Consider the following 23,299-nt stretch of genomic DNA (forward strand, 5'->3'; position numbering starts at 1 on the left):
TACCTGATCATGATAAAACAGGTGTGAGAGACTAATATATAACAATAACTATTATTATTACTGTTAATAATAATAATAATCGCCACTACTCATGGAGTATTTACTTTGAACTACGTACTATGGTAAGCAGTTTAGATATAGCCTTATAATGACTCTAGAAACAGATAATAGTCTTCATAATCAAAGCTTAAAGAGATTAAGTAACAAAATCAGAATTAAATAAGAGAAATCTGATGTCCAGAGGTAGGATCTGAAACCAGCTAGTTTCGTTTAGGAAAGGATTCTCCACTTAGCTTATTTCCTGTTTTTTCCACAGTCAGTTGGGCAATAAGACCATCTTAATCAGGTATGCCCAAACCTATTCGTGAATTTATTTCATTTACTCACTATTTATTGAGCACATACTATGTGTCAGGGAGGGGTGCCCTGGTAAATAAAATAGACACACTTCCTGTCCCCAGGAAATGCAGACAGGATAGCTGAAGGAGGAAGTGCCCTTCATTTGATGTCCCTTCTTTTTTCAATAACATCCTAATCAGACTTATCCTAAATATAGTCAGTTTGACCCAAGAGTCAAACTCTTGATGGTTAAGGAGGTTTTTTAAAAATTTTTTATTTTTTAAATATTCTTTTTTTAAAGAATATTCTATTTCTTAAATTTCTTAAATTTCTTAAATTTAAAATTTTTAAATTTTTAAAAATTAAAATTTAAAATTAAATTAAGTAATTAAATTTAATTCAAAAATTTAAATTTTTAAATTATTCTATTTTTAAAATTTCTTTTCAGTGTTGATGGTTAAGTTTTGATAAGTGGACCAACATGCCATATACTCTCACAATTTCCTGAAATTCATATCCCTCTCCCTAGATGATGCATTATGCTGTCTCCTCTGCCCTTCACACTCTCCAGAACCCCCACTGCGTCTCTGACACTTCCTTCAACTAGATGCTGAAGCTAGACATCACTGTGAAGGACAAGAAGCCACCGATGCTCCTTCACCTCCCACAGGGTTTTCAGAACTTACAGGCTGCCTGAATAGTTTTAAGGCCCACTGCTGAGTTTAGACTTATCTGGCTGCTGGGAAGAGAGATGCAACCATGGTAGCTGAGATAGGGCTTATTATAATGAGAAAAAGAAGATTCTCACATTAATCTGAACATTGCTTCAAGACTTTTTTTCAGGCAACTTCATTCTCTACTACTTGAGGCTATTTCCATCTCCCCCCTTCATTTCACTGATTTGTAATCTTAACTATTTCTGAATCACATTCAAATCATTTTTTCCTCATGTTAAATTCTTGTCACTTAATTTTTATCACAGACACATAGCACATAAAACTGTATTGAGTATTTGTACTTTTCACATATGAGGGCTCTTGCCAATGTGTGATCTTGATCCAAGACAAAGTCTAATTTTTAAGAGTACCCTTATGAAACAGGTTTTAAAACATTCCATTTCTGGCCTTAAAACAGTCTTTAAAAACATTCTATTTCTGATTTAAACTGACAAAGTACATCCTCCTGCTTACTGTAACTCAAGCAGAAATTAAAATTTGGCAGGAGGTAAGAGGCGTAAATTTCTCACACAAATGAGTGGCAAGAAAAAAGTTACTTTATTCTTTTTAGGAGGAAGGCAACTTAATGTCATTGACTTTATACAATCTTTGAACATTTATATGCATAAGGTTTGTAAAAAATTTGCCAAGTATTTTTCTCGGCTCTACTTACCACTTTCCAAAATTATAAAAAGTAATTTCAGAAAAGACCGAGCTTAGGCCAGATACATTAATTAGAAGTACAAATTAAAGCCAGAGTCGGGATTTTGCCAACTAATCGTAGTTTTAATCTGCAGTAAAATCTCACTGCTTCCTTAGTTCTTAAACTGATCAATTTGAGCTATCTAACCTCTTCCATAGCTCCCAAATGCATTTCTAGCCACAACTTAACCCAAAAACCCCAGAAATGCTTCTATAGCTAAAATGTAGAAACGCCCTTACTTGGTATACCTTACTTTTATCGTGTTTCAAAAAGAAACTAACCCTGCAGGGCAAACAGGACAGGTTACTCTCCATACTCTACGGATGTTGAAACAAATCAAATTCTTTGTCCAAGGACACAAGGCTTATTTAATAGCAGAACCCGAGGTAGGATCCGGAGGTTCTGATTTCTAGTCCAGCTGTCTTTGCACTTTGAAGCCGTCTCGGTTAATCCCGCGCCTTTAAATTCCTGGGGCTTGCTGTAATGAAGCTGACTCACCACTAAATTCCTGTGTTCTCACAGAATCCCGCAGAGTAGGGGCCCCACTCCTAAACTGGGAACCAAGGGGGCGGTGCACATTGACGCGCAAACCCTCAAGGCCAGATAATTAAACAGTCCCTGGGCTGTTTACCCAGGCAGTCCTGCCCTCTGGGGACACGTCAACCGGACTCCAGCGACTATAAACCGCGGCTGTTGAAACCCCCCCCGGGGTTCAAAGGACAACCGCGCGGCCACCCGGCCTCTGCCCCCGCCGGCACCCCTTCTCGGTGCCGCGCGCCACGTGAAACACAGCCGCTTCCCCCAGCCAAGCGGCGCGCGCACCCTGCCGCCTAGCGTCGCGTGACTCGGCTGGGGCCCGCGGGGTTAGCGCCCGCCCGCGCCACTTCCGACGCAGCCCTCGGTTCAAGTTCCGGGGCGCCGCGGAGCTCCTGGCCTGTGGGTTGCGCGCGGCGCCCTTCGGTTCCGGGGCCAGGGGCCCCGCGGCGGCCGGGATGGGGGAGGCCGGAGCGGCGGTGTCCACGGCGGGGGAGGCCGAACTGAACTTGTCCCGCCTCAGCATGTCCCCGGAGACTGTGGAGTTGGAGCTGGAGGCGTGGGGCGAGGAGCGGCGCGGCGCCCGTGAGGCGCTGCTCCGGCTGCTGCTGCCTCATAACCGTCTGGTGTCGCTGCCGCGGGCGCTGAGCAGCGGCTTCCAGCACCTCCAGCTGTTGGACGTGAGCGGCAACGCGCTGACCGCGCTTGGGCCGGAGCTGCTCGCGCTGAGCGGCCTGCGCACGCTGCTGGCCAAGAACAACCGGCTGGGCGGCCCCGGCGCGCTGCCCAAGGGCCTGGCCCAGTCGCCGCTCTGCCGCAGCCTCCAGATGCTCAACCTCAGCGGGAACTGCTTCCAGGAGGTGCCCGCGTCGTTGCTGGAGCTCCGCGCGCTGCAGACCCTCAGCCTGGGTGGCAACCAGCTGCAGAGCATCCCGGCCGAGATCGAGAACTTGCAGAGGTGAGCGGGTCCCTGCCCCAAAGTAGGGAAGCCTGGGGCGGTGTCCAGGAGCGCCGGAGTGCTAGGCCTGGTCTGGGCGCCGGTCATTTGTCACGTAACCAACCGCCTTCCAGGCTCGCTCTTTAACTGTTTGGCAGTGGTCACTGCCCCGCCATCTCAGCGAGTTTTAAGGGAAGATCCGGTAATATCGCATGTGTGACACCGTTTGGGATTGTGTTCACCCTAAGCAGATTTTCTTTCTTTTTTTTTTTTAATTTTTATTTATTTATTTGACAGACAGAAATCACAAGTAGGCAGAGGGGCAGGCAGAGAGGAGGAAGCAGGCTTCACACTGAGCAGAGAGCCCGATGCGGGGCTCTATCCCAAGATCCTGGGATCATGACCTGAGCCGAATGCAGAGGCTTAACCCGCTGAGCCACTCAGGTGCCCCACCCTAAGCAGATTTTCGAAGCAGTTTTTCTTTTTTCTTGGGTTCCGGGGGGTGTTGAGGGGTAGTGATCCCAACGGAGTAGGTACTCGAACAAATGTCAGTCTGAGGTGGTCACTTCCCTGCTCTGACGTCTGTGGGGGTTTTCCATGCCTTTCAGCATGACAGACAAGATACTCTGACCAAACCCGTTTCCCGCTCCATTTCCTGCTATCCTCTTCCTGTAGCAATATTAGCACTGTTTGTGAGATTCAGTGAGCCATGCAGTTCACCAGCACCATAGGGGCACTTACTAAATACACGGCGAATGGACGCAGGGCCTCTGTACATGTGCAGTTCCCTTTGCCTGGAATGTTGCCTGCATCTGACGAACTCCTGTTCATCCTTCAGAACCTACTTCCAGGGTTGTCTCTTTTCTTCCTTTACTGGTTCCTGGACAGTTATTAGCTGAACTGGATTTCCTGTGTACCTCATTCATCCTACCATTGCATTTACCTTATTGATTATAATTCCTTGTTCAGAGGTCTGCCTCACCAGATTATTCAGTAAATAAATAGATATTGAATTAAATGGAAGGAGGAAACAGAAAAGCAGGATAGCAAAAGTTTTCTAAAAATTCTTTTCAGGGTGTGAGATGTAGAGCAAGAGCAAGTGTATTGTCCAAAGTGGGGGGAAAAAAAAAAAACCACAATGTTTGTCATCTGTAAAATATTTCCACATCCTTTATTGAATTTTCTGAGATAACAGAATATTAGAACTAGAAAGAGATAAGTATAGTGAAAAGAACACTGGCCTGAGAATAAGAACTCTTGGTGTCCCGCCCTTAGGCAGGTCACTTAACATATCCTGACTACAGCTTCCTAATCTGAAAAATAAGGCATTAGGACAAGATGTCCATTGACTCATCAACAGATATTTATGAAGTACTTACCATGGGTCAGGCACTGTCCTAGGTACTGGGGATACAGTGGTGAACATGGTCCTGTTCTCCTGGAGTGAACATACTAATTGGAGACATTAAACAATGAATTATAAACCTCATTTTTAATTACAGTTTTTGTAAGTTCTATGAAGACAAGTGGAGTGCCTTGAAATAACAAAGGGACCTGACTTTGGTCCTTGGACAGGTAACATTTGAATTGAGAATGGAGAATTGGGAATTTTGAAGGAAGACTAAGAATTAACTAGGAGAGGGTGGGGTGGGTTCAGTCTAGGTAAAAGGAACAGTGCATGTAAACGCCAGAAGGCAAGGGGAACTGAAGGCCAACATTTTGAAAGGAGGACATTGTACTAGAGCATAGTGAAAAATGGCCAAGAGTGAAAGTTGGCAAACAGAAACTTGGACCAATCCCAGGCCATGTTGGATCTTGAAGGCCATGGTAAAGTTTGGATTTTATTCTAAGTACACATGGGAAAGTTCTAAGCACATCAGCCTTTTTGCTGTGCAGCAATGAAGTGTGGAGAGGGTGGAGAGATGAAAAGAGATTTTGAGGGCTGCTTAGAAGGAGGTCATTCTAGTAGCAAGAGAGATGATGGTCACTTACACCTGGGTGATACTAGGAAAGATATTAAGAAATATAGAAAACTTGGACAGAGATTTAGACATAAAATTGACAATCCTTGGTTCCTCCTAATTGTGAAGTTACATAATTCCAACCTTCTCATTTGAGTCTTCTTAACATACTAAGAAAAACCTAGAGCACTTATTTCCATTACATGGGGGGAAAGGTAGGCAAAAATCCTATTTATTGAGTACTTACAATGCTGTAGGCCCTGCAGTAGAGGCTCTAAATATCCTTTTTAGTTCTCACAATGCCTTGGTGAGATGAGAAGAAGAAACTGAGGCTTTGAGAGGTTAAGTTACAAGAACCCAAAGCCAATGAGTGGTAGAATTGGATTTGATCTCGGGATCTCTGAGTCCAAACCCAGGAATTTTCTACTGTGACAGAATGGGGCTAGAACCTAATCCTTCTGACTTCTGTTACATATGCGATCAGGAGGATTGGTCAAAACTGTTTACGTGGTTGACCTGATTTTCTAGCTAATTAACTACGCTTTTTGGTCATTGTACCTTTGGCTCCAGTTGCGTATGGGATCTTTTTTTCAGTGTTTTTCATTTTTCAGTTTTATGCTCCATTTCTCTTTACTGATAAGAATCAGTAAAGGTTTAGGCCATGCTCCAAATTTAAATTCTAGGTGACTGTAGGCTAAAAGGGTCATGTAGAAATAAAATCTTAGAAGTAAAAACACAATCTTAGAAGTAGAAACAACCTGGACAATGGCCTGATTCACTCTGCCCCCCACCCCCCCCGCTCCCCCTTCTTTTTTAACAGATGAAGAAACTGAGATTTAGTATCAGTCACTTGCTTGAAGCCAGATAGTGGCAATGAGATTCATGTGGTTCATGTACTTGTGGAGAGTGATAATATTTAAAAATGATTCAATACAGGGATGCTCCCTCAAGAAAACTACTTTCTTTATCCACAGATGTATGGTTCTTATCTTATCTCTTCCTATGTCCTGCCTTCTTGTACAAAGCTGTCTCGCTGGAATTCCATCTCCCTTTAACCAACCGTAATGTAGAACGAATTTATATTTTTGTTAATGTCATTTTTTAAAGATGTATTTATTTGACAGAGGAGAGATAACAAGCAAGAGAGAGCATAAGCAGAGGAAGCAGCAGACAGGGAGAGGGAGAAATAGGCTCCCCACTGAGCAAGGAGTCTGATTCAGGGCTGGATCCCAGAACCCTGATTATGACCTGAGCTGAAGGCAGATACTTAACCAACTAAGCCACCCAGGTGCCCCTCTTAATGTCATTTTTATTTGGGTGGAGGAGCAAAATATTTTCTACTTATACCTCTGGTTAAAGTTATTGGCATTAAGGGCCTCATCTATTTTTTTCAGTGGGTCATTGGCCTTGCTAGAAAAAAGGTACCCACTTCAGTATCCCTAAGGATTGGAGAATCAAGATACCTTTCCAAGAAACAAATTTAACATTGGTGGGTTAATGCTAAACAGAAAGAAAGGGAAGAATTTTATAAATTCTGTAAATGACTTTTCTGTTTCGATATTCATCAAACTGTAAAAAATAGACTTGTTCCAAGCCCGATGAACAGAAGTGCAATGTTGACAGATATATGCCACAAGAACTTTTAAACATTACAGTTTTGCTTAAAATTCAACAGTAGTTTCTTTTCTCCTTTCAAAAGCATTTTTGGAAACAGTAGAATGTGTCTTAGAAGTTTAATTTGCCCAAATAACTGAAAGGCTTCAAGTCCATAAAACCTCGGAAATTATTTGAGTTTCAAAGTGAGAAATAGGTCTGAAAGTATAAATTTAATATGCTGGTTGTGTACTCTGATTAATGACAACCACAGAGAATTTATATGATTTTGAAATAGTGGGCTTAGTTATTTTTTAGAACATCAGATATTTTTCTGATAAAGTTACAGTAATTACTAAAGTTTGGCATCCTTTCTTTCTGTGTACACTCCAAAGCATTGATAGAAGCAGACATTGAGTCATAACTAACAACCAGACTAATTTCTCTCAATTTTTGACTCAAATAGAAAGGACAAGATTTAAATTTGCTCTGACTCACTTTCCCCTTTCTTCACCTTATTTTCTTTTCCCCATCATTAGACTCTGTGGCAAATTGTTATTTATTATTTGACTATTAAATTCTTTATAAAAGGACTCTCAGGATTGCTAAATTTTTCCCCAGATAGTCTTCTCATTAAAGAGACTATCCTTTTCTGGGATAATTTCTGTGATTTGGGTTCCAAATGTTCTTTCTATTCTTCTCTATTCTATTCTAGTAGCTACCCTCAGAAAAAGAGAGATTTCTGAGTAATCAAGCATTAACTTACACCATATTTGGTAGATCAAATAATCCTACTCAGGAACTTTTTGTGTTTTTTTGTTGTTTGTTTGTTTGTTTTTTCTAACCAGCATTTGTTTGTTTGTTTGTTTATTTGTTTTTTCTAACCAGCATTCAGACATTTACGTTTAGGAGAATTCAGTCTTATATCTAAACAGTTGATTTTTTCTACAAGATAATCTTTGAAAGAGAAAAAAATAACATCAGGATTAAAGTTGTCTGCTTAGTTATACTAAGCATTATAATTCAAAAGAGAGATGCAATCTTGGAAAGATTTGCACAATCAGAAATAGGAAAAAGTATGAATATATTTTTAAATTGACAAAACTTAAGATTCAGTATAGCTTTTTAAAATCACTACATATCAAGAAAGTCTGAGATTATGAAAGACAGATAGAAATTTGACAAATGAAATTGTGCCTAAGAAAAAACGTGTAAGTTACTCTAAAGGACTTTAAAGTAAGTATGGTCTCTAACTTCAGAAAGGTGAATGTAGAAACTTCATCAACGAAACAAGAATAAGAAAGTTAAAAACCAACAATTATGAAAACCCCAGTTAGAATTCCTAGAAATGAAAAAAAAGGTAATTGTGAACTCAGTGTGCCAGATAGTATACTGAAGTCAGCTGATGAATGAATCATTAAGCTAAAAGACCTTACTGAGGTATTCTCCTGGAATGCAGCACAAAAAAAAATAAAGAAATGGAGAGTAAAGGGGTGCCTGGGTGGCTTAAGTTGTAATCCCAGAGTCCTGGGATCAAGCCCTACTGTGTCAGCCTCCCTGCTCAGCTGGGAATCTGCTTCTTCCTCTCCCTCTGCCCCTTCCCTGCTTGTGTGCTCTCTCACTCTCTTTCTCACAAATAAATAAAATCTTTAAAAAAAAAGAAAAGAAATGGAGAATATGAAAAGAATGTTTCTTTCTTGTAAAATTGATCCTGAAATTCAAACTGCTGTTTAGTAAGAATTGTAGAAAGAGAATAGAGAAAATGTAGGAAAGGCTATGTAAGGTATGTAGGAAAATGTAGGAAAGGCTATGTAGGAAAGGCTTGATGTAATAGTAGCTAACAATTCCCCATAATTAAAGGAAGACCACTCTAACCTGATATCTTGCAACATTACAGTACAGCGTTAGAACAAGAGAAAAAAGACCCTAATGGCTCCTAATGAGAAAAAAACTGATTACCTACAGAGGAACAATAGTAATACTGGCTGTAGTAAGATAATGGAATAGTATCTTCTTAGTGCTAAAGAAAAGTAGTATCAACCTAGAATTTTATGCCTAGCCAAGCTGTTACTCAACAGGGAAGGAAAGAGATAAAAGCATAAAAGACAAAGAATTCAAAGATTAACAACCATGGTCCTTACAGAAAAACTTGTTAAATATATACTCCAAGAAAAATGGACTTTAAAACAAATAGCAAGGTCTTTACTAGCATAGCGCGTTTATACCTCACAGCTTGAAAACAAGCTTATCTAGGGCCAACCTATTTTTGAGTATCAGAAATAATTTTTTTTAAGATTTTAAAAATTTACTTATTTGTCAGAGATCACAAGTAGGCAGAGAGGCAGGCAGAGAGAGAGGAGGAAGCAGGCTTCCCACTGAGCAGAGAGCCTGATGCGGGGCTTGATCCCAGGACCCTGGGATCATGACCTGAGCTGAAGGCAGAGGCTTTAACCCACTGAGCCACCCAGGTGCCCCGAGACTCTAAGCTAACTTTTTTTCCTTTTTTTGAGAGAGCAAGAGAGAGAGAGAGAGCGAGAGACACAGAGATAGCAAGGGAAACAGAGAGAGAGAGAGAGAGGATGAGCTGAGAGGAGAGGCAGAAGCAGGTTCTCCACTGAGCAGGTAGCCTGACTCGGGGCTCGAGCCCAGGATCCTAGGCACATGACCCAAGCTGAAGACAGATGCTTAACCGACTGAGACACCCAGGTGCCCCGAGAACTAATTTTAATAAAATTTGGAATTATAAATAAAATAACAAGCTCCAAAAACAATGCTGAACAAAGAAATTGGTAAAACATATTGATGAATTTGAATAGTTATTAATTGGAAATAAATTTATTTTCAACTCAAGATCTAATTCTAGATGGTATGAGGAGAAGAACAGAAAGGAGCATGGTTGTGTGTTTGGGAGTGAGAGGGAGAGCAAAGCAAATTCAAGGGGTAACTACTAGCAAGACAGAAATAGCATATACAGATCAAAATAGTAGAGAGAGAATGGGAAGAAGAGAAACTTGAATGAAATACCACAAAAGAGCAGAAGAGAAAAAAGATATTTAGGTATACCGTGTTAACAGAAAACACAGGTCTAAACTTATCAAAATCAAGTTGCATCCTGCTTTTAAGGGTTACACTTAAAATAGAAATACCCCAATAAATTAAAAATAATGGGATAGAAAAAGATGTACCAAGGAAATCTCTATCATTTCATGTCTGTACTACCTCATTAGGCTGCAGTCTGGTCATCCAACTTCAACTCCTCCCATTGTGCTCTCTGCTCCCCACCACTTACTAAGCTACTTTCCACACAGTAGACACAGTGATCTTTCTAAAGTGTAAGTAAAGTTACATAACTTTGTTCAAAATCCTTCCTACTTAGGATAAAATTCAGAATCCTTACTGAGGCCCAAAAGGCCCATGCTACCTCTCTGACCACCACTCTCCCCCTTCTACCACCTTCATGTACTCACAAATAGCAACACACCAAGAATTTTCTATCTTAGGAATTTGTACTCATTCATTTCATTCAGATTTCTGTTCAAATGTCATCTAAAAGAAACCTTTCCTAACCACCCTGTCTAGAATTTCACTTCCATTACCATCTGATTACCTCCCTTTTTAGGGAGGTAACACTTAAAGCCCTCAGACATAATACATGCACATTCACTGAGTTATTATCTATCTCACTAGACTGTAAGGTCAAGAATTCGGTCTTATTTATACTGTGTTCCCTAGAATGGTGCCTGGCACATGGTAGATGCCTAGTTCATATTTGTTAACTAGGCACTTTGTTTAATATATAACATTATTCCATTTTGAAGAGGAAGAAACAGGCATAACAAGAATAAGTAACTGGCTTAAGTTCTTATACTGGTGAATGGTGGTTTAAATGAAATGAGTACAAATAAAAATAAAACCAAGAGGCAATATTGATAATTAAAAGAAATAGATTTTAAGACAAATGGATTAAAAGGAAAAAAGAGAAATGCTTCTTGTGAGTTAAGGAACAGTTCAGCAAAGATTTATTTGTGTTATAGCTTCCATATTTTAAGGGGAAAGAGCAAAGTTTGGTCATTATAAAGGGAAGAAGGAAAACTGAGGTTCTGGCAGAAGACTAACCATCAGAGCAAGGAGACAAAATAATCAGAGAGGCTATAAAAATTTTGGGTTGCACAGTTAATAAGTTAATACTAGTAGCTCCACATTCATTTTACACATGCAAAATCTGAACAAAAATAGACCATGCTCTAGGTCACAGAGGAACAAGGTTATGCGGAACATATATTTAACAACAAAGCTCCCAACAAATTAATAACAGAAAACCATATAAACCCGTGAGAAAATGGGTAAAAAATAAGAACAGGCAATCCTCTAAAAAGATACACAAATGGCCAAAAACATACAGAGATGCTGAATTCATTAATAACTAGAGAGCTGCAAATTAAAAGAACAAATGGTTCAATTTTTCACATAATTAAAAAAGTAAATAAAATTTAAAGCAAACAATAATAAGTGTTGGCAGGGTTATATGGTAAGAAGCACTCTTAATTTGCTAATTATGGATTTGTAATTAGCTGTAGCCCTGCAGAGTAACTTGGCTTTACCTTTTACCCTTACTCTCTTAACCTTATATCGTAAGATCTTACCCTGGAAATCTGATTTAGTGAATCTGGATGGGGCCTGGAATTTGCAGCTTTAAAAGTATCCCAAGTAATTCTTATCCTGGAAGTTAGGGTAATAGTTTAGTGGCTATTTTTTCCCCACATTCAAAGGTATCTTAAAAGAATGCTAGTCTAAAAAAAAAAAAAAAAAAAAAGCTAGTCTAAATGCTATGCTTAAAAGAATGCTATGCCTAAAATGTTGGTGATTTGATGGAAAATAAGGTAACTATCTGGAACTTTAATTTCATGATAGTAGTCGTTTTACACAATTAATTTAGAAAGCTCCTGAAGAATGCTTTTGCTATAATAAGAACAAAGAAAAAATGTAGAGTTCAGCCATGTTTTCCCACTCTTTTCAGGAAAAGGTTAGTGGTTTTCCCATTGCCTAAAAAGTGCATCAAATCCATGCCTACCAGCACAAAATCTGGCTTTCCTTCAGCCTTTTCTCTGGATTCTTCAACAGGAACTCTGCTCTTCTGTTTAAAAGATGTGTCCATTGTCCCGTAAAAGCCCTCCCCTCCAACCTGAAGTGCCTTCTTTGTTCCCATCTGCATGGGCCAAATTCATGGTCCATCTGAAGTCACAACATTTTTGCAAAGCTTTTGCCAGTCCTGAGCACTGTGTCCTTTTCTTACTTCTCTGCTTTTTTAAACTGCTCTATCATTTATGGATCGCTCTGTTTATTTTGGTATTTTAATCAGGTTATACTTACTTTTGGCCTTGTTTTGAGTTTAATTATAATCGCATGTCTTACCTGCTTACCTATAATATAAGCTCTCTGAAAATTGCATTATTTCTCTAGATATAGCATATAGCAGATCCTAGGTAAAACATTTGCTGAATGAATAAATGAAATGTGTTGGTTGTAATAAAGACCTTGGGATATCTTGTCCAATTTTTGTTTACATTTTTGTTTTCGTTCACTTATTTTTACAGTTTAGAGTGTTTATATCTCGGAGGAAACTTTATCAGAGAAATCCCACCAGAATTAGCAAATCTGCCTTCTCTAAGTTACTTGGTATTATGTGACAACAAAATCCAAAGTGTGCCTCCTCAGCTTTCACAGTGAGTAATTTTAGGCATTCTCAAAGTAAATAATGCGTGAGAATTACAGTTCTGAGGTTTGCTATGAGTTGAGTTGCTTATTTTTAACATTACTTTTAAATTCCCCAGTTAATGTCTCAAATATTTGTTTAGCCTGTTTTTGCTAATCAAAAATAGAGTAATTTGGCATAGATTTCCCCAGGTTTTATGGAATTTTACTGATTTTATATTTGATATGAAACATTTTTATTCTGATGAAATAATGTGATTTCTGTTGCATTTTAAATCTTTCTTGTAGGTATCTGAATGATAAAGCATGCTAAAAAAATCTTTAAATCTAGCATTTATGTCAGCCTAGCGTGTAAGAATACTGATTATTATTCTACAGTCTGTAAGATCCTATGGGCAGATGTCATCTCATGATATTGACAAGTCTATACTTTGGTCTAGTTTCAGCTCCTTTCTATTTTACTTCTGTTGGCCTTAATTGCTTGGGAAATCAAAGTTCTTTACTTAGCTTTCATTGTAGTTACTTTGCTCACTGCCATTAATTTTTGTACTGCATTCATTGTAGGTTGCATTCGCTTCGTTCACTCAGTCTTCACAATAACTTGCTGACATACCTGCCTCGAGAGATCCTCAACCTTATTCATTTGGAAGAATTGAGTTTGCGAGGAAATCCATTGGTTGTTCGTTTTGTTAGAGATTTAACCTATGACCCTCCAACTCTCCTGGAATTAGCTGCACGGACCATTAAAATTCGAAATATTTCCTACACTCCCTACGATCTTCCCGAGAATCTTCTTAGATACTTGAGCTTAGCCAGCAATTGCCCAAACCCAAAGTGTGGAGGTAAGTTAATTCAGTGTATATCTTTCCCATTCATTTAGCTATTTTTTATATTGATAGTCTAAGTGTTTTTAATTAGTCATCTTCTTCCAGAGAAAGGCATTTAGCCTCTTTGTTTCCCTTATCCTTTCACCCTTTTACCAGAAAAGTAAGACATTTTTTCCTCCTCTCCCTTCCCTTTTTTTTTTTTAAAGTATTTTACAATTCGTACGAAGGAAAGTACCCAGAAAGTCTCATCATATCTTGGAATTGTCACAAGATAATAGAGTAAGCTAGTAAAATAAGAAGAAACACAAAGGAAACATAAACAGTCGTAATAGTTTAAAAAGAGCCTCCAAAATATTTAGCTACCGTTCATATTTATTTGAAAGACATTTTCCTAGACCCACTGTTATGAGTATCAGATACCTTTATAGATTATGATTCAGAATGTAGGAGAATTGGTTGATGTGCCAATTTTGGAATATACCTTGGACTTTTATATTCTTATACATCCATGATTCAGAATTTCTTGAATTTAGGGACATGTGAGTGGCTCAGTTGGTTAAACATCTGCGTTTGGCTCAGGTCATGATCCCAAGGTTCTGCCTGCTTCTCCCTCTGCCTATTGCTTCCCCTGCTTGTGCTCAAGCTCACACACTCACTCTCTCTCTCTCTCACAAATAAAATCTTTAAAAAAAATGTCTTGAGTTTATAGCATTTGGAGAGAATGAAAGAAATGATAGACTGTAAGGCAGAGTAAAATAGGAGTTCAAAGTACTACTGGAAATCAAAGGAGGGAGAGAGTACATTTAATTAGATCTGGAAAAAATGAGCTGATTCCTGAAGGATGAGTTGTATTTTGATATGGTAAGTAAGATTGAGGATAAGAAACTTTTCAGCTGGAGAGAGCAAAATTGGAGACAAAACAGTATGGGGCACAATATTGGATGAGTAATAATTTGGCTCAAATATTACACAGTTAGGGAGGTACATGAAAGAGAAGTAGATGATACATTGAGGCCTGGTTACAAAGGCCTGAAGTGCCAGGGTGTGTAGGTGGGAGCTGGTGACTGATAGCAGGTCATTTTATTTTGGGTCTCTCATAAAAGACTGCTTTTAAAAAATCTAATCAAATGTGAGTACAGAAGGTTTTTTACCATTGTAGGAGAAATATAGGTGCTGAGGAGATGCTGCATAATGATATCAGAGCCAGGTAAGATTTCCCTGGAAGTCCCATCATGTCTTGAAACTGTTTGAAGGTTAAAAGAGAGAAAATGATTTAAGTTCCTCAAAGAATATTAAAAAATAAAAAAGATACTCTTGGTTTACACAGGTGATCCTCTGGGCCATTTCTGGCCACTCACTCTTAGAAGCAGAAGGTGCGGTGCTGTGATGTGCCAGATTAGAAGTGCTTAGCTTTCTCTGTAGCTCTCCTTTCCCAAGTTGGCTTTTTTTTTTTTTAAGGATTTATTTATCAGAGAGCAAGAGCAAGCATGTGCACAAGCAGGGGGAGAAGGGAGCCGTTGCAGGACTTAATCCCAGGACTCTGGGATTATGACCTGAGCCAAAATCAGAAGCTTATTGGACTGAGCCACCCAGGCATCTCTCAAGTTGGCTTTAACAGTGGTGAGGGACAGCATTCACACCAGGCCTTAGGGCATAATAACATGTCTAATCTGTTCTTTGAAAATATCCTTTTCTAAAAATGGACCTCTGTAAGAATTCTCTTTTCTCTTTTAAATGCTTTTTTAAATGACTTTTTTTAGTATACTGATGTATTTTATCTTAGAAACAAATATACTTTAAAAACCATTAGTTTAAAAATCAAGATTATACAAAAATTGGACCAGTGACATTTCTGCCCCCAGACTCATTAGCTATTGAACACTAAGTTAAAGAAAAGTAAAATTTTTTAAAGATTGATTTATTTTAGAGAGCACATGTGCTTGAGTGCATGAGTTGTGGGGGGGCAGAGGGAGAGAATCTTCAAGCAGTCTTCCCACTGAACACAGAGCCTGAGCGGCGTGGGGCAGGGGCTCGATCTCACCACCCCTGTGATCACCACCTGAGTCATAACGAGAGTCGAAATCTTAACCAACTGAGTCACCTGGGTGCCCCAGCGAAAATAAATTTATATTTTGAGAGATTTTTTTTGTCTTTGTAGAGTCTGAGATCCTAGACATGACAAGGTAATATTGTGCTGTTCTAGCTCAGGGTAACTCTATAAGGCTTTATTTTATTACTTCCATCTTTTTTTAGGATGCTAACACATTTGGGGGGATTTACTATCAATATTCGTTGACCAGTCTATTACTTTATTACTTTACTTTCCTAAATTGTTCATAGTAACATACCACAAAATCCCCTTTTTAAACTATGAATTATACTGACTACACAATCAGAAAATTAGAAAGCTAATGGGGGGAAAAAAGGTAAGTAGAAATCATTGTTTCTCCTTTGCTTGAACCACATCTTCTTAGTTTAGAGCCTTATGTGATACACAGAGTAGTATTAGAATATAGAAGTTGAGATTGCTCTGCAGAAGGGTGATGGGATGGGGCGCCTGGGTGGCTCAGTGGGTTAAAGCCTCTGCCTTTGGCTCAGGACCCTGGGATCAAACCCCGCATCAGGCTCTCTGCTCAGCAGGGAGCCTGCTTCCTCCTCTCTGCCTCCTCTCTGCCTACTTGTGATCTCTGTCTGTCAAATAAATAAATAAAATCTTAAAAAAAAAAAAAAAAGAAGGGCGATGGGACCCAGTATTGTAGGTGTTCCAGTTATACTGAACCCTGAGCTACATTATCCTCTGCTTTCCTCACAGCTCTAGCTGTAGTTTTACTTAGCTGAAGGGCCCCATCTCAGGGGCACTAAATTAGGAATTGCAAAAGGTGAATAGTGTTTCAGTCTACCTAACAGTATATAATTGTGTGAGAATCAAGTGAGATCATTCATGAAACAGCTCTGAAACCTGTAGATTTAGAGCCTGTGGAAATGTAAGATTTTCCCTTCCCAATACATAAGAACAAGAATACCAAGAGTTGTCTCTTTTCTGCAAATTTTTTTGTATGACAACAAATCTTTTAGGATCATTATTAAAGGAGTTTTGTGGTTTTTGGTTTTTTTAAAGATTTTATTTATTTATTTGAGAGAGAGAGAGAGCATAAGAGCATGAGAGAATGAGTGGTGGGGAAGGGCAGAAGGAGAGGAATAAGCAGACTCCCGAGGGATCATGACCTGAGCCCAAGGCAGTTGCTTAACCAAGTGAGCCACCCAGGTGTCCCTTGTGGGGGGGTTTTTAAGCTTCTTGCCAGTAGGGTAGTACCAAGGAATAGGTTGGGGAGTGGAGGAAGAACACTTTAGGTATCCTATAATCTCTCCATCAGCCATTGTTCACCAAGTCACCCTGAGAAAAGAAGCTAACTAACAGTATCCTTTTAATGTCAGCTCCCTTTAAGATAAATCTTATCTGGCCTTCTCTTTGTAGCCAAATTGTCATCCCTAAGGCCTTCTGGTATTTCTGTAAATAGCTATAGAAGCAACTATTGCTTCTGCTTAAAATTCACAGAAAAGGAGACTGTATATGACTTTTCTTCAGAATATTGGAGAAGGGGTTGAAAAAGAAATGGCTCTTTGTAATGATTATTTTGTACTTAATTCCTTCTCTGTAGGAGTCTACTTTGACTGCTGTGTCAGACAAATTAAATTTGTGGACTTCTGTGGGAAGTACCGCCTCCCACTGATGCACTACTTATGTTCCCCAGAATGTTCTTCCCCTTGCAGTTCTGCCTCTCACAGCTCCACATCCCAGAGTGAATCTGACTCAGAGGATGAAGCTAGTGTCGCTGCACACAGAATGCAAAAAGTTCTTCTTGGTTGAAAAGAATGCAGCGTGGTATGATACATGTAAAAGAACTGAGCAAAGGTGATTGGAAAGAAAAAGACTTTGAAATGGTATCTTCATCTTGAATGTCCATGAAAGAGTTGGAGATGATAGAAAAGATCTTGTATTTTATCTTCCCATTCAGCAGGAATGAGTCCAGTTCCATGTTTGGATTCTTTGAATAGAATTCACTCTGAATAATGGTTTCGAATTTAGCTGATTGTTTGCAATTTTCACTCAAGTTTTGCATGAATCACATGGCACAATGGAGTATTCTGAAGAGCAGTGCTATAATAAACCATGAGTGCTGTAACGTGTGACAGTTGAGATGAAGAAAGAAAGGATCAGAGCTGTAATTATTACCAGAGCTGTCCTTGGATTTAGACTGAACACTATGCCTTAGCAGGATTAGCCCTCCCTTCTTGTATTGCCCATGTGTCTAGATTACAGAGCTATTCATATAAGCTCACAGGTGGTTACATAGGACCTAACCCTTGCTGACCTACTAACTGGTAAAGTAAGGGATATAACTTTTATGTGGGATTTAAAAACTCTTCAGTTCTGCTCCTTTGTTCTATATGATTGCTGTTTCCTTTCTGTAATCCAGCAATGACTGTTGTAGTGCCTTAATCCTAGCAAGATTTTAGAAATTTATTCAAGTAATGATGCCAGAGCAGCCTGTATAACCTGACATACTATGCAGAACACTTTAAAGTATGCTTTAAGAGAACTAGGTAAACAGCTGTTTATCTGACATAAGAGCTCACAGCCACTTTAACTTGAATTTTTTGTTTAAACATGAAGTGATCCCCTTGTAAGGAAATCATTTTTGCACTTAATGGGAAGAAACAGTCTTGATTAATCTTTTCATCATAAGACAGAATAATAGCTTTTGATTTAAAAATCTATCAGACTTCTTTTGATAGAAAAGAGATGTAAGCTTAGAAAGCTGCTTTGTATCTTGCATTACAGGAGTGGGAAAATGATTTTAAAATTTTTAAGTCATGTCTGACTCCTTTGCCTGTGTGTACTGATCTGTAACTTTCTCTACGTTTTAAAGAAAAACTAGAAAACCATTACAAGCCAAATAAAATTGTGGGCAACCATTATTTGTGTAAAGACTTTAAGGCAGTCTTTCAGTTGTAAGAAATAGAATAATTTCTAAAACTAGTTTAACCATAGAATACTTTTTTGAAAGTAATGTATTGATAACATATAAAACTTCTTAAATATATCCCTTAAGTATGGCAGAAAAATGTTTCACAAATTAATTGCTATTAGAAATGACCGAATTTTTATTAACTAGTTAACTTGGAATAAAAATTGAATAGAATTATAATTTTGATATTATAAAATACACAAAACATACTAGCAGTCATTAGATAACCAATAATAAGGTAATGGGGGTTTTGGGGTTTTTATGTTTTTTTTTAATAAAATGATTTTTTATTGGTAAATGTTACCTATACAATAAAATGTAGATCAGAAACACATTAGAACATCAGAAGCTCTCCCTTTTGACTTCTTGGCATTCACAACGGGGGCACGACATTTCTTAAAAGCAGATTGTTGTATGATAATAATAATGTACATATGTTAGGTTTTTGTTTTGTGTATTTTTTACTTTAGAAGAAAATATATTGTAGGATAGTTCAGAGTTTATTATGTGTTATTCATGAAACATCATGGAGTTTCATGACTGCAGTTGTGAAACGCTGCTATAAAGTGAATCCCTTCACCTTGTTATAATGTAATAATATTTTTTCCTTTTGAGAAATTTTCTAGGTCTCTATAGGTAATCTAGTATGTTTCTGCTGCCTAGCAAAGTAGTACATGGGTGATTAGATCATAAAATGGAAGTAATGTAAAGTCTTTGTTTACTTCTCCATTTAGCCACAGCAAGCTGCATATGAAATTATGAAAGGAAAAGATAACTTAGGCAGTGCCTAAGTGAGAAGCCCAAAGTGTTCTGTACCTGACTTAGTTAATAGCAATACATAAAATATTTTCATAGAAAATAATGTATTCATAGTAAAATACCCAAATTGAGAGGACCAAATTTTTCTGGCTTAAATGCCTCAGCTTAATCCTTTACTAGGTTGAGTAATCTTCCAAGAGTTAGTCTTTGTAAAATAAATGGGTAGGTATATAGGTACAGTTAAGTGTTTCCCAGCTTCCCAGAAAGAAGGTAAACTGATCGACCTATTACAGATGTAAATAGGCCCAACCAGAAACAGTTTCTGGCCTTTGCTATATATGCAGATATATACCATAATATACAATAACATGTTTGTTGTACATGTACATTTGAAAATCTAAGGTCAGTGTGCAACTGTCTTTAGTGACTTTTACTGAAATCTGCATTTCAGTTGTCAGTTCTATCTTTTTTAAAAATTTTTGACCTAACCTTTTAGAAGAGCTGCTAATAATTTCTAAGATTTTCTCTGTTTCTCTTTTCTACTCCCCCCTCCTTATATAACTGGTGATTGTATTAATTAGCCAGAAGATGAGATACAAGGGACTTGATAATTTAGAAACCAGATAATCAACTCCTAAATCATATAGCTGACTATGTATTTGAAATGATAGTCTCTTTAGTTGCTAAGTCATATGTTTATATTTTAACTAGTTAATAAACTGTATTTTTGAGACTTAAGAATCTGTACTAATTTTCATAATGAAATAAGTTTTTGATAATGCTCCAATTGGACAATTTTAGTGACCAGAACTACTGTGGATAAAACTACTTAATCACAGCATTAATGTGTTTAGAATGGAATTCTTCAGTGTTAATATTTGAAATGGAAATGGGTACTTTGAACATTCTTAGTAATCTTTATTTCTAGAATCCAATTCTCAGTGTCACCAACTCAGTTTGAATAGTCCTAGGATTTTAGGAAATAAGATTAGCTGACAACAATATTTTGCTTCCTTGGTGCCAGGGATTAGCTGACCTAAGGACAAGTTAGTCAAGGTTCTTAGGATTCCTTGTATTTGAATACCAGAGGAAGATCTGGGGGTTATTTCGCATTTTACTTCTCAGTGTGTGCCAGAGGAGTCTCTTATTCGGAAATTCTTAACTATTTGGAACTTCAGATTACCAAATGTAAAAGTAAAGATACATTATAAATGGTACCTCAAATTTGAGAAAATTTTATGTCAATGTAAATAAAAGTTAAAGGCCTAGAGCAGGGTAATACTGCAGACCAATCCTGCCAAACTGCCAAAATGATATCATTGTAGATATCAATTTAAGCAAAAGAAGAGAAGGAAAATGTTGATTGCTGGAGTATTAAATGAAAGAAATCTATAAAAGTAACAAAGGGCTGGGACAGAGGAGTCACCAGACACCCAGGTATATCCCTAAGCCAAGAAAGTTCTTTAAAGTAATAGTAAATTGTTTTAAAATCACATGGCTTATTTACCACCTGAAAGCCTTTATCTCTAAATATTTTTGGTTTCTGCTACTGGAAGATTATCCACATCCTTCCATAATGATGGGCCAGCAAGGAAATAGGATTTTCTTACCACCAACCTTGCTCTTTTCAAAGGGAGAAAGTAATACCTCATTAACCTGGAATTTGTGTTACAGCCTTGGTTAATGTTTACCTTGTCACTATGTAAAAAAGAAAAAAAATACTAAGCAAATAATTAGAACAAATAAAGTTTGATCTTTTAAAGCATTTTAGCAGTATTTATTTATATAAAAATTTATTCTATATAATAAGACCCTTTGTAGGCAAAACAATTATAAAACATGTATATAATTAGTTAAGCTGCATTTATTTAGAAATATCTAATTTTTACTTAAATGACCCCCTCACCTCTTATCCAAAGTAGATATTTTATTATGTTAGTATAAATATTACTCCCTATTTAGTCCAAAGTAGTCAGCTTTTAAGTTGTGCTGGGTGTTAACAGTAAAGGCTGATGTGCATGTTTTTAGGCAACATGATCTGTGATACATAGTTCTGATTCCTTTTGTATAGAAAAGTACTTGACTGTCACTTTTTCTGTATTAAGCACTATTCTCTTATAACACTAATTTGATTAACTTAATAATATCCACTTTTGTATTTTCATTATAGTTGTGATATTTTTCAAGGCGGTAATGTCTTCATTTGTGCTCAGAAAGTGTGTGCCTTAAATCCTCCACTGTAGACCCAAAGTCTGGGGAACTGTGTCATTTAATAAGTTGTTTGTGACAGGGTAATGACCCTTTGCATTTGACTTGAGGGAGAAAGACTGAGTGACCTGAGGGATTCCTTCCCCTAAAACAGGGCTTTTATGGCTTTTGTAGAGGGAATCCCAATTGTGCATACTATTGGAGGAGGTCACATCCTAAGGATCAGAGTCCCCTGAAATAAAATCAGTGAGAAGGTATATTCTTTTCCATATTAAAAAGAAAATTTATCTGCTACGACCAAGAGATGACAGCAGTTCCCAACTATCTTCATACTAATAGCATGATATAAAGGTATTATTGCTGTGAGGCCTAGGATATTTTGTGAGTGGTTTCTTTGTAACACTACGTTGCAAGCGGCTATGTTTTAACATTTTACTTGTAAATATCTCTATTCTTCTATCATTCCTTTGTCCATATATGCTAAGAATTGATGTAGAAAATAATAGTTCACTAACAACAAACATTGAACACTCACAGGGTAATACTGATTTGGGTGCTACTAGACTTTTACCTGAGATTTATCAGTGTCAATTTATTCTAAGGTGTAGTATTCAATCTAGTAAATACTAAAATTTATGAATTTAATGAAGCTTATTTATATACCATTGTACCAGAGAACCATGGTTAGGTTGATCATGTGCATTTACCAGAACTTACTTTGGCTATGAATAAATTGGATAAAACTCTTTTATTCTACATTGTGGTTAGAAGAATCTGGGATAAGACTGAAAATGCTATTGCTGGTACTACAAAAATATTACTAAACTGGTTAATTCTTATGTTTTCAACTAATGTTTTAAGAGAATCCTTTATTAAACAGTTGACATTGATGTGATGTTATGTATGTCATTGAGAAGGAATATTAACTTCAACAATCACTTTAAAACAGTACAATCATGGAGAGCCCTGTGTGTCCGTAATTAGGGTTTGTTGCATTTCTGAGCCCACGTGTATTCATGAGAAACAAATATGGGAGAAATATTAAGTTACCAGTATTTTAACTTTTTATAAATTTGGGACTTTAAAGTATCAGCAAAGGATATTAAAATATGTGTAATTTTACTTTTAAGTTACCAGTATTTTAACTTTTTATAAATTTGGGACTTTAAAGTATCAGCAAAGGATATTAAAATATGTGTAATTTTACTTTAGTCAAATTACTAAATTTGATTGTCTTATTTCTTAGTTTTTGTTTATATTGTTTCTTAGTTTTATGTATTTGAAATCTTGTGAATTAGGAATATCTATATAAGTATATAGATATTTAAAACAATGATAACAATAAATGTAATTCAGCAATGTGACTCGACAATTAAATTTTCTTTTCAGGACAAGATATAGTTAAGTGCATCAGATTTATGTATTACTTTGTAATGGTAAATGCTCTAAAAATATATTTAAGCTACTTCAATTCTATACCTCCTTTTTCCCCCACAGGACATACAAGAAAATGTGATGTTATATTAACCCTCTCTGTGAATTTTGCCTTATTAAACATTGTGCCTTATTTTATTAAAAGTGCTTTCTTGGAATTTGAGTCTGTATTCAAAAAGTAACAATATTCTGACTGAATTGAATTTATTTTTAAAAATCCTAAAATCCTTATAATGTTGGTATTGGCCTGATTACTTGCTGTACCACTCACTGTTCATCTGTTTGAATTTCTTTAATACATGAATACATACGTTAGACATGTATTAGCATTTACTCTCTTGCTGCTATACAAAGGATTAAAGATGAATTAGATTAGGTCCTTTTCTACTATATTTCCTTCTGCTTCCACAATCTTTTTATTTTTTTATTTAAGATTTTATTTATTTGACAGAGAGACTGCAAGAGAGGGAACACAAGCAGGGGGAGTGGGAGAGGGAGAAGCAGTCTTCCCACCAAACAGGGAGCCTGATGGCTAGATCCCAGGAC

General features: G+C 37.4%; 1 protein-coding gene across 2 annotated transcripts; it reads left to right on the forward strand.

Annotated features, from left to right (window-relative positions):
* Positions 1 to 2,308: 2,308 nt before the first annotated feature.
* On the forward strand, positions 2,309 to 17,301 carry LRRC58 (leucine rich repeat containing 58). 2 transcript variants are annotated; one of them, XM_046003748.1, is made up of 4 exons: positions 2,309 to 3,250; positions 12,378 to 12,506; positions 13,060 to 13,337; positions 17,075 to 17,301. In XM_046003748.1, exons 1-4 carry the CDS (start codon positions 2,751 to 2,753, stop codon positions 17,188 to 17,190), a joined length of 1,023 nt encoding a protein of 340 aa, XP_045859704.1. In that variant the 5' UTR covers positions 2,309 to 2,750; the 3' UTR covers positions 17,191 to 17,301. The 2 variants fall into 2 exon arrangements, with proteins under 2 accessions (XP_045859704.1, XP_045859703.1); XM_046003747.1 differs by having other exon boundaries at positions 2,314 to 3,250; positions 16,982 to 17,301.
* Positions 17,302 to 23,299: the final 5,998 nt, after the last annotated feature.

Source organism: Meles meles, chromosome 4 (assembly GCF_922984935.1).
Source record: "Meles meles chromosome 4, mMelMel3.1 paternal haplotype, whole genome shotgun sequence".
NCBI lineage: Eukaryota > Metazoa > Chordata > Mammalia > Carnivora > Mustelidae > Meles > Meles meles.

Excerpts from the sequence above, each read along its gene's own strand:
- LRRC58 (XM_046003747.1), top strand. The coding sequence starts at position 2,751 with ATGGGGGAGGCCGGAGCGGCGGTGTCCACGGCGGGGGAGGCCGAACTG. Across the intron at positions 3,251-12,377 it reads GAGATCGAGAACTTGCAGAG|TTTAGAGTGTTTATATCTCG; the intron begins GTGAGCGGGTCC and ends TTATTTTTACAG. Across the intron at positions 12,507-13,059 it reads GTGCCTCCTCAGCTTTCACA|GTTGCATTCGCTTCGTTCAC; the intron begins GTGAGTAATTTT and ends CATTCATTGTAG.